Raw genomic sequence first — 11,929 nt, forward strand, 5'->3', positions numbered from 1 at the left:
GACGCTCATGTCCTTGTCGCCGAAGTAGGAGAACAGGAGGATGAAGCTGGCTTCAAGGCTGTGGTGCCGCGTGAACTTCTCCCAGCCGATGTTGAGGTACATCTTGCCGCGAGCGTCGTAGATCACGTCGACGATCCACCGGTAGTAGCCGCACGCAGCCTCCCGCAGATGCAACGTGCGCGGGCGGTTGTCGCCGGCGACATAGTCGGCGAAGGAGTCCGGCAGCCTCTGGATGCCGCGCGGGTCGCCCTTGAGGACGAGGACGAACTCGAACAGCACGTCCGGCTCCACGTCCATCTCCGACGATGAAGCCGACGGCGTGGGAGGCGACGGCGAGCGTTCACCTCTGCCTCGGCCACGACCACAACCACGACCACGGCCGCGAGGTCGGCCTCCGCCTCTACCAGACAGAGCGTCGAGTCTTGTTGAGATGGTGGCTGCTAGGGTTTGGGAGAGAGGCGCTAGGGTTTGTGTGTGAGAGGGACGATGAGAGGCGACCCTTTTATAGGCCGGAGGGAGGCGGAGGATCGGTGGCGCTCATTAACGCCGGCACGCAGAGCTAGGCGCGATGGGACGCGTCGCTGCGCGAACTGCACCATCGCTGCGCGCCAATAACTTTCGCCACTGAGAATTAACAAACAATAATTACGACTTTTTTTTGCAAAATTACGTGGGAAAATCATCAAAGTGGATTTCTGGTTGCATACGAACTCGAAAAAAAACGCATAATATATCAAAATGTTCCCACGAAAAATCTATATCAAAATTTTGCAAAGAAACTAAACCTAACTAGGCCATGCATCCAAGGTTTCCTGTGTTTGCTGCTAAGAAAGAACACTCGAGGGCAGATCCAGTCACCTAAACTGGAAAATCCAGCGGGAGGATGGTGTCCTTGGTTGTTCTACCGATGAGGCGAACAGGCAGAAACCTCCGTGCACGTGTTCGCTGCGAAGAAACAACACTCAGTCGTCCTCCTCGTCGATGTTGTCGCCGTGGTAGTCCCGGCGGCAGCGCGTCTCGTCGAAGACTTTGACGCTCATGTCCTTGTCGCCGAAGTAGGAGAACAGGAGGATGAAGCTGGCTTCAAGGCTGTGGTGCCACGGAACTTCTCCCAGCCGATGTTGAGGTACATCTTGCCGCGAGCGTCGTAGATCACGTCGACGATCCACCGGTAGTAGCCGCACGCAGCCTCCCGCAGATGCATCGTGCGCGGGCGGTTGTCGCCGGCAAAATAGTCGGCGAAGGAGTCCGACAGCCTCTGGATGCCGCGCGGGTCGCCCTTGAGGACGAGGACGAACTCGAACAGCACGTCCGGCTCCACGTCCATCTCCGACGATGAAGCCGACGGCGTGGGAGGCGACGGCGAGCGTTCACCTCTGCCTCGGCCACGACCACAACCACGACCACGGCCGCGAGGTCGGCCTCCGCCTCTACCAGACAGAGCATCGAGTCTTGTTGAGATGGTGGCGGCTAGGGTTTGGGAGAGAGGCGCTAGGGTTTGTGTGTGAGAGGGACGATGAGAGGCGGCCCTTTTATAGGCCGGAGGGAGGCGGAGGATCGGTGGCGCTCATTAACGCCGGCACGCAGAGCTAGGCGCGATGGGACGCGTCGCTGCGCGAACTGCACCATCGCTGCGCGCCAATAACTTTCGCCACTGAGAATTAACAAACAATAATTATGACTTTTTTGCAAAATTAGGTGGGAAAATCATCAAAGTGGATTTTTGGTTGCATACGAACTCGAAAAAAAACGCATAATATATCAAAATGTTCCCACAAAAAATCTATATCAAAATTTTGCAAAGAAACTAAACCTAACTAGGCCATGCATCGAAGGTTTCCTGTGTTTGCTGTTAAGAAAGAACACTCGAGGGCACACCCAGTCACCTAAACTGGAAAATCCAGCGGGAGGATGGTGCCCTTGGTTGTTCTACCGATGAGGCGAACAGGCAGAAACCTCCGTGCACGTGTTCGCTGCGAAGAAACAACACTCAGTCGTCCTCCTCGTCGATGTTGTCGCCGTGGTAGTCCCGGCGGCAGCGCGTCTCGTCGAAGACTTTGACGCTCATGTCCTTGTCGCCGAAGTAGGAGAACAGGAGGATGAAGCTGGCTTCAAGGCTGTGGTGCCGCGGAACTTCTCCCAGCCGATGTTGAGGTACATCTTGCCGCGAGCGTCGTAGATCACGTCGACGATCCACCGGTAGTAGCCGCACGCAGCCTCCCGCAGATGCATCGTGCGCTGGCGGTTGTCGCCGGCGACATAGTCGGCGAAGGAGTCCGGCAGCCTCTGGATGCCGCGCGGGTCGCCCTTGAGGACGAGGACGAACTCGAACAGCACGTCCGGCTCCACGTCCATCTCCGACGATGAAGCCGACGGCGTGGGAGGCGACGGCGAGCGTTCACCTCTGCCTCGGCCACGACCACAACCACGACCACGGCCGCGAGGTCGGCCTCCGCCTACCGGACGCAGAGCGTCGAGTCTTGTTGAGATGGTGGCGGCTAGGGTTTGGGAGAGAGGCGCTAGGGTTTGTGTGTGAGAGGGACGATGAGAGGCGGCCCTTTTATAGGCCGGAGGGAGGCGGAGGATCGGTGGCGCTCATTAACGCCGGCACGCAGAGCTAGGCGCGATGGGACGCGTCGCTGCGCGAACTGCACCATCGCTGCGCGCCAATAACTTTCGCCACTGAGAATTAACAAACAATAATTATGACTTTTTTTGCAAAATTATGTGGGAAAATCATCAAAGTGGATTTTTGGTTGCATACGAACTCGAAAAAAAACGCATAATATATCAAAATGTTCCCACGAAAAATCTATATCGAAATTTTGCAAAGAAACTAAACCTAACTAGGCCATGCATCGAAGGTTTCCTGTGTTTGCTGCTAAGAAAGAACACTCGAGGGCACACCCAGTCACCTAAACTGGAAAATCCAGCGGGAGGATGGTGCCCTTGGTTGTTCTACCGATGAGGCGAACAGGCAGAAACCTCCGTGCACGTGTTCGCTGCGAAGAAACAACACTCAGTCGTCCTCCTCGTCGATGTTGTCGCCGTGGTAGTCCCGGCGGCAGCGCGTCTCGTCGAAGACTTTGACGCTCATGTCCTTGTCGCCGAAGTAGGAGAACAGGAGGATGAAGCTGGCTTCAAGGCTGTGGTGCCACGGAACTTCTCCCAGCCGATGTTGAGGTACATCTTGCCGCGAGCGTCGTAGATCACGTCGACGATCCACCGGTAGTAGCCGCACGCAGCCTCCCGCAGATGCATCGTGCGCGGGCGGTTGTCGCCGGCAAAATAGTCGGCGAAGGAGTCCGACAGCCTCTGGATGCCGCGCGGGTCGCCCTTGAGGACGAGGACGAACTCGAACAGCACGTCCGGCTCCACGTCCATCTCCGACGATGAAGCCGACGGCGTGGGAGGCGACGGCGAGCGTTCACCTCTGCCTCGGCCACGACCACAACCACGACCACGGCCGCGAGGTCGGCCTCCGCCTCTACCAGACAGAGCATCGAGTCTTGTTGAGATGGTGGCGGCTAGGGTTTGGGAGAGAGGCGCTAGGGTTTGTGTGTGAGAGGGACGATGAGAGGCGGCCCTTTTATAGGTCGAAGGGAGGCGGAGGATCGGTGGCGCTCATTAACGCCGGCACGCAGAGCTAGGCGCGATGGGACGCGTCGCTGCGCGAACTGCACCGTCGCTGCGCGCCAATAACTTTCGCCACTGAGAATTAACAAACAATAATTACGACTTTTTTTTGCAAAATTACGTGGGAAAATCATCAAAGTGGATTTCTGGTTGCATACGAACTCGAAAAAAAACGCATAATATATCAAAATGTTCCCACGAAAAATCTATATCAAAATTTTGCAAAGAAACTAAACCTAACTAGGCCATGCATCCAAGGTTTCCTGTGTTTGCTGCTAAGAAAGAACACTCGAGGGCAGATCCAGTCACCTAAACTGGAAAATCCAGCGGGAGGATGGTGTCCTTGGTTGTTCTACCGATGAGGCGAACAGGCAGAAACCTCCGTGCACGTGTTCGCTGCGAAGAAACAACACTCAGTCGTCCTCCTCGTCGATGTTGTCGCCGTGGTAGTCCCGGCGGCAGCGCGTCTCGTCGAAGACTTTGACGCTCATGTCCTTGTCGCCGAAGTAGGAGAACAGGAGGATGAAGCTGGCTTCAAGGCTGTGGTGCCACGGAACTTCTCCCAGCCGATGTTGAGGTACATCTTGCCGCGAGCGTCGTAGACCACGTCGACGATCCACCGGTAGTAGCCGCACGCAGCCTCCCGCAGATGCATCGTGCGCGGGCGGTTGTCGCCGGCGACATAGTCGGCGAAGGAGTCCGACAGCCTCTGGATGCCGCGCGGGTCGCCCTTGAGGACGAGGACGAACTCGAACAGCACGTCCGGCTCCACGTCCATCTCCGACGATGAAGCCGACGGCGTGGGAGGCGACGGCGAGCGTTCACCTCTGCCTCGGCCACGACCACAACCACGACCACGGCCGCGAGGTCGGCCTCCGCCTCTACCAGACAGAGCGTCGAGTCTTGTTGAGATGGTGGCGGCTAGGGTTTGGGAGAGAGGCGCTAGGGTTTGTGTGTGAGAGGGACGATGAGAGGCGGCCCTTTTATAGGTCGAAGGGAGGCGGAGGATCGGTGGCGCTCATTAACGCCGGCACGCAGAGCTAGGCGCGATGGGACGCGTCGCTGCGCGAACTGCACCGTCGCTGCGCGCCAATAACTTTCGCCACTGAGAATTAACAAACAATAATTACGACTTTTTTTTGCAAAATTACGTGGGAAAATCATCAAAGTGGATTTCTGGTTGCATACGAACTCGAAAAAAAACGCATAATATATCAAAATGTTCCCACGAAAAATCTACATCCGAATTCACCAGGGCTTGCCCGGTTGGACAATTTTTAGAATCTACAAATTCGAAAAGAGTAAAAAGTTACGGGCAGTTAAAGATTTTTTGCTGCAAAATACAAAAAAAGAAAAAAAAATTCTGTGGCGCACCAACTGCCCATGCGCCACAGAATTAACGTTCGAAATTTGAAATTTCTGGCGACCACTTCTCCTTCTCTCCTCCATTTCTCCCCTTCTCCATTTTTCCCCTTCTCCCCTTCTCCACTTTTCCCCTTCTCCCCTTCTCCACTTCTCCCCTTCTCCCCTTCTCTCCTCCATTTCTCCCCTTCTCCACTTCTCCCCTTCTCCCCTTCTCCACTTCTCTTCTTCTCCACTTCTCCACTTCTCCTCCTCTCCTCTTCTCTTCCTCTCCTCCACTTCTCCCCTTCTCCTCTCTCCTCTCCTCCACCGGCGACCAACTCCGGCGACCAACTCCGGCGACCTACTCCGGCGACCAACTACGGCGACCTACTCCGGCGACCACAACCACCACCACCTCCTCCTCCTCCTCCACCACCTCATCCTCTTCCTCCACCACCACCTCCTCTTCCACCACCACCACCACCACCACCACCTCCTCCTCCTCCACCACCACCACCACCACCACCACCTCCTCCTCCTCCTTCTCCTCCGGCCGTCCTCCTCCTTCACCCACCCAGGGAAATTAAAAAAAATAAAAAAATTTGGCGGCCCCAGATCTAGATCTAGATCTAGATCTGGCCGCCATTTTTTTTTGAATTTTAAAAAAAAATTCTGTGGCGCACCACCGCCGGTGCGCCATAGAAATAAGTTTATGTGGCGCACCACCACCGGTGCACCACAGAAATAAGACTTTCTGTGGCGCATGGGTCGGTGCGCCACAGAAACCTTATTTTTGTGGCGAGAATTCTGTGGCGCACCGCCCATGCGCCACAGAATTGATTTTTGGTGCGCCACTGATGAGCCTTTTCCTACTAGTGCTAGATTCTCAGGGTTTATAATTAATACCAAGTTATGATGATTATGGAAATGGGTTTCCTAAGGTATTGCTATTGGAATAGGATTCTCACCTCCAAGATCAAATATTGACTTGAACAACTAGGATTAGTACTTTTCTAATATTCTTGTATGAGCATGGCTATGGTTAGTATTATAACTTCTCTCACTTCTCAATGTCTTGGAATATCCTAAGGTCCTACTCAAGAGATGATGATGTGATCCTCTAAATATATGGTATCCCTAGGAATTCTACCTTGGTATCTTCTGTAGCTTGTTCTTCAGGAAATCTGGTAAACCTGCATCTTGTGGTATGCCTCCACCTCCTAGCTTCTTCATCTTGATCCTAGCTAATTCACATGGAAGGTCTCAAGTGTTTGATCCTTGTATCATGCTACAAGATGATGAAATGGATGAAGGGTGTGGCTCTATTTATAGGCTTGGGCAAGCTCTAGTATCATGACACATAGGTGGTGACTCTTGTGTTGGTTTGATGAGTAAGGTGCTTGGTTGTCATGCCCTCATCCATAGCAATCCTTTGAGCATGAGGTGGCATAGCTTGAAAAGCAAGTCATGTAGATATTTTCATCCTATGTGGCAAGATCATTATCCTCTCATATGATTTATTTTTGGATAATCAAATGGCATTTGTTACTAGATATCTTGTGGATGGTTTTATTATTGTGGATGAGTCACTATATCATATTGGATAGGATTTATATTATAATATTGATCAAAAGATCAACGTTGAAGGTTATTTCTCAAATTTGGATAGTTGGTGTTTGATTTCACCAAGGCATGATCATATGAATTTTAAAATACTCATAGTCAGTTTTATTCAAATAGTTTGAACTATAAATCGTAATGTAAATGGATTTAGTTTTATGATATTCCATATACTTAATAAGTTATGATTTAAACAAGAATGTGTGGCTTTTATGCACTTTAGACCCTGTGGTATACCTTATTTGGTAATAAATTTAGAAGTGAATTAATTTACACACAAAGGTAGTTGCTAACTTTTAAGTGTTAATAAGTTAGGGTTTGATTCTTAAAGAATGTGTTGTTGTAAATCTAATTCCATTTGATCTAATCCATAGATCAAATCATCTCTACCTAAAACAAGGTTTTAACAAATATCACAGTGAAGTCTATAGCGCTTAACTTGATGATCTACTTCAATTCCAGCAAGTCAAGTGAAACTTTAGTTACTGTGGTAAGTTTTATTTAACAGCACGAAAATTCCCCGGATTTTCTATGCATGAATGCAATGCACACTTTGGTGTTTCTCTCGTTTTGTTGCCTCTAAATCTGGGATATTACATAATTAAAATACATGGCTGAAATATATTCATGTCAGGCTACACGGTCCGTACATATTTATGCCAGGCTATACCACCAGCTACGTATACATGATCATGTATATACAAAGCGTCGAAGGATATAAATATTTCTAATTAAAATTCAATATTTAATGATTGATAGCCAAGTTTTGTACACAACAGAGAACATGGTCCAAATATATTCACGCCAGGCTATACTGTGGTCTATGCGTACATGAGTGTGTATCTTACGTGCAGCTGTAATATTTATTTGCAAGATATCTTTGGCAGTTACAAAATCATATCACGTCTTATTGAGATTATACGCCTATACATGATTAAAAATAATGATATAGAAAATTGATAAAATAACTAACGTACGGACTGAAGATGTTGTCCTTGCTAGTTGGATTAAAAGGAATACTGAGACGAAACATTGTGCACAATTCAGCTCAAATCATTGTAGCCATAGCACCAAGAGGGACTGCTTTCGTGAGCGATACCCCAAACTTTTCACTCATGTCAATCCCAGTCCTCTCCACCTCCACTGGAATCTTCCACTCGAACCGATTCAACAACGTACCGAGGATCAAGTGCACCGTCCTGATTGCCAACGGCATCCCGGGGCACACTCTTCGCCCCGCACCAAATGGAATGAGCTCGAAGTCCCCACCTCTAAAGTCCACGGCTCTCCCTAGAAACCTCTCTGGCATGAACTTGTCCGGCTCTGGCCAGATGCTTTCGTCTTGGCCCATCGCCCACAAATTCACCAACACACGTGCGCCTTGGGGCACTGTGAAACCTGCGATATTTACGGCTTCTTGGGCCTGATGTGGTAACAATAGTGGGCCCGGAGGATGTAGCCGGAGTGTTTCGTTGACCACGGCTTGAAGGTAGGGCAACTGGTTAATGTCAGATTCCTCAATGCTTCTTACCGAGCTGATGACCTGTGCTAGCTCCTCGTGAGCTTTTGCCATGGATGATGGGTTCCTGAGAAGCTCCGCCATCGCCCATTCCACCATACTGGAGGTTGAATCACTGCCGGCGAGAAACAAGTCCTAGAACAAAACATAAGATGTGATGCGACATAATTAATGGTCACGTGATAGCTTACCAAATGCGCTGGTCAGTGGAATGTAGTCATCCGTATATAAAAGAATGTCAAAGATTTGTCTAAGTTTGAACTAAATAGTTTATAGATATATTTAAATTTAAATAAATTTTCGACATCCTATTATGGACAGGTAGTATATGTTTTGAATTCACCTAGGACTATGTATGATGGGCAATATAATATGTAGAACCCTTACCTTCCATAAATGCACATCCTTGACTATATACAAATTCGACCCTTGTTTTTCGTATGCACATGCTTGTACAACATTTAAGATTGTTAAGGGGAGTGGTGTTTTGGTACCTAGGAGCATATACTCCCGATTTTCTAGTCTCACTTTAAATACACTTTCAAAATGTTGAAAAGTTTAGATATAAAATTTCATGGGTACATCTCGAAATTCTACATGTTCGCAAAGTGGCTCCATGGAAAACCGACATTTTTAGTGTCATGTGCAAAAAGACAAATTTTGGTGTAAAAAGGGGTTGAGTATGTGACATTTTTTTGTCTTTCTGACACAAGTTACAAGAAATATCTTTTTTCACAAAACTTGATGTGCGCGCTTACAATGTCGGTACGTAAGCGGATTTTTTTAAAATTTTTTTGGCAATTCAAAATGTTCTTTTACGGTAGCAGGAACATATACTACCATGTGCTAAATTGAATTTCTGAGGAGCGTCTAGGCCTCAGACGATAATTCTCAGTCGACCACCCATATGATTAGTACTCTAGTCCTTCAATAGTTTCAGGTTGACTTTTTTGGTATTCTTGACCGGGCTTGTACGCAGCTATACTGAGTTTGTGGCTTTGTGCTTGTGTGTTTCTTTTCTGGGCTTGCCTGATTGTGCTTTTACAGTTCGAGAACTACTTCACGTGCTTTTTCCTTGTTCATCGCGGCTTAAACTTTTCTAAAACAAAAATTCATGTTGAAGCAAAAGGCTTTATCTACTAAGTTCATTTTTCCTCCGTAAAATTGTAGCCTTCACCCAAAAACCAACACGTTTGCAACAAGAATGCACAAAACTAGCTAAACAATTAGCTAACTCATGTATATGATTAAAAAAATTCCAAACTCAACACATGGCAGTGAAAAAAATAATAAAATTTAGGGTGCACTCAAAAGTCAGTTGCAACATATGTGCAATTAAAAAAGTTTCAGTTGCATCGTATGCGTAACTAGAAAAATCTCTGTTGAGACCGAAAACCATCCCGGTATCTATGCGGAACTAGAAAATTCTTGGCTGCAACCAATGTGCAACTACAAAAATATCGGTAGCAAGAAAAATCTTAGTTGTAACTCATATGCAACCGAAAAGGCTCGGTCACAACCCACGTATAGCCAGAAAAATTTCAGCCGCATCCCATGTGTAACCGGAAAAATCTCAGTTGCAAACCATGTGCAACCGAAAAAAAATCTCACTTGCATAACCTGTGCACTCAAAAAAGTCTCGGTTGCCACACTTATGTAACTAAAAGAGTATTATTTTATTTTTATCAACTTGCAAAAACAAAAATCAAAAAGGAAAAAGGAAAGAGAAAGGAAATATATTAGTCGTGGTCATGTGTCTCAGTGTCTGTTGGGCATGTTGCTCACTGACTTCAGGTAAAAAAAAAAATGAATTGTGCAACGCATTTTTTAAATAAAAAAAAAACCTCAAACACAGCCCTGATGAGCAGAGAAAACAAAGTAACCCGAATCTTGAAGCACTCTATCGTAGGGTTTCCAACGTTAGTGAGACTTAATAAAAAAAAATAGGATCTACCTACCTTCGCATGAAAATATTAGGCTGAAGGACAAAACGAAGTTTTTCAGGATTATATGGCTGCTTTCGATGGAGATGTTGGACTAGGAGGACTCTAGGAGATAAAGAGGGAACGCACACGCAGCCGGACAGCGTTGAAAATTCCAACCTGTTTGTTGATCACGCTAGCCGTCTACAATGAAAACGAATAGTCGAGAGAAGAGCATTTGTCGTTACCGTGAAGAGCGCCCTCAGCGTGTCGCGGTCCAGGCCGGCCTTGCCGCCGTCACGCTCCGCGACGTCGAGCAGCACGTCGAGGAAGTCCTCATGCTCCTTCCTGGTCTCCCCCAGCTCGCGGCCGCGCAGCCTCCGGTCCACCTCCGCGTCGAACACTTGGTGCAGCCGCGCGAGCAGCTGGGCCAGCCGCCGTCGCAGCCCCTGCAGGTCCGCGCGCGCGAGCACCGGGAAGAAGTCGGACACGTTGGGGCTGCCCCCGCACTTCATGGCCTCACTCACCAGCGCCTGGAACTCCTTGGACCCGCCATGGTCGTCGAGGCTCGCAAGATCCTTCGAGAAGATGGTGCCGGAGAGGAGGTTCAGGCTCGTCGTGAACGCCACGCGGCCGACGTCCACCTCCACGCCATCGCGCGCCAGCCGGGCGATGTGTGCCACGAGCTCCCGCATCTTGTTGCTCCGGAGGCCCTGGAGCGCATCGAGCCGGTGCGGCGCGAAGAGCTCCGTAGCCATGGTCTTGCGCAGCGAGCGCCACCGCGGCCCGTGGGGGAGCCAGGCGACGGAGTCCCTGGCGTGGTCGCCCACGGCGTCGTTCACGAACCGGCCGGCCAAGACAGCGTCGTGCTTCTGAAGGATCTCGCGGGCGGCATCCGGCGAGGAGGCGACCACCGTGGTGACCGCGCCCAAGCGGATGGACATGAGCGGGCCGTGGATCCTGGCGAGGCGGGCGAGGGAGCGGTGCGGTTGGTCGCCCATGAGGTGGAGGCTACCGATGAGTGGCAGGGGAATGGGACCTGGAGGGAGACGGCGGCGTGCGTGGGCGAGGAGGTCGAGGAGGTAGATGGAGAGGAAGGAGACGACGAGCCATGGCAACCAGGGAAGAACGGACATCGTATCTCTATTCGTCGGGTAAACAAACACTGACCAGTAGTGTCGTGTACCTACGACAGTACGAGATTATGTATGGACTACTAGAAGGGTGGCGGCTGCCACACCCGAAAGCTCTCTACCACAGCCAGAAGATAGTAACTCTGCCGGAAAAGCAACTCCACCTACGGATGGTCTCGGTCTTATCACAACGCTACATTCCCTTCATTTGCTTTCAGATTTGTGCAATACTTTTTGCAGCCAACTCCCTAGATTGACTACTGTTTGCTTAAGAAGATCCTTTCTATTTTGGAGAAAATATCCCACTCTTTCTTCTTATCTTGTTTTCAATTTAATGCTGCGATGCTTAAACACATTATCATGAAAAATTCGAAAAATATGGTTGCTCTTGTTGCAATTTCTATGTATATTTCTCAGGAAAAAGTCATGACCAACCACATCAAAATAGAATATATTTCTATTATCATTTTTTTTTGGTTTGGATACGATTTTTTGGAGAAACTGTAAGGTAAGGCTGGTCATAGTGGTAAGTATCATGTAGTAGTATCATGCATATGATACTACTACATGATACTATTTCTATAGTGGGTAGTATCATTGAGTAGTATCATAGTTATGCTATATTTATTATTTTTGAGAATCTCAATGCAAATTTGTGTACAAGATTTGTTTAGCATTAACTTTTCTCGTTGTTTGCGCTGTGATACAGTATCTAGCTATGTTACTCTAATTTTCTCTCTCCTACTTAATTAGCT

At 48.9% G+C, this 11,929-nt stretch overlaps 1 protein-coding gene across 1 annotated transcript; it reads right to left on the reverse strand.

Moving 5' to 3' along the window:
- Nucleotides 1-7,436: 7,436 nt before the first annotated feature.
- LOC127317005 (geraniol 8-hydroxylase) lies at nucleotides 7,437-11,257 on the reverse strand. The gene is made up of 2 exons (XM_051347519.2): nucleotides 10,290-11,257; nucleotides 7,437-8,254 (listed from the first exon to the last, which is right to left on the reverse strand). Exons 1-2 carry the CDS (start codon nucleotides 11,175-11,177, stop codon nucleotides 7,649-7,651), a joined length of 1,494 nt encoding a protein of 497 aa, XP_051203479.1. The 5' UTR covers nucleotides 11,178-11,257; the 3' UTR covers nucleotides 7,437-7,648.
- Between the last annotated feature and the right edge of the window lie 672 nt (nucleotides 11,258-11,929).

Source organism: Lolium perenne, chromosome 7 (genome assembly GCF_019359855.2).
Source record: "Lolium perenne isolate Kyuss_39 chromosome 7, Kyuss_2.0, whole genome shotgun sequence".
Lineage (NCBI taxonomy): Eukaryota > Viridiplantae > Streptophyta > Magnoliopsida > Poales > Poaceae > Lolium > Lolium perenne.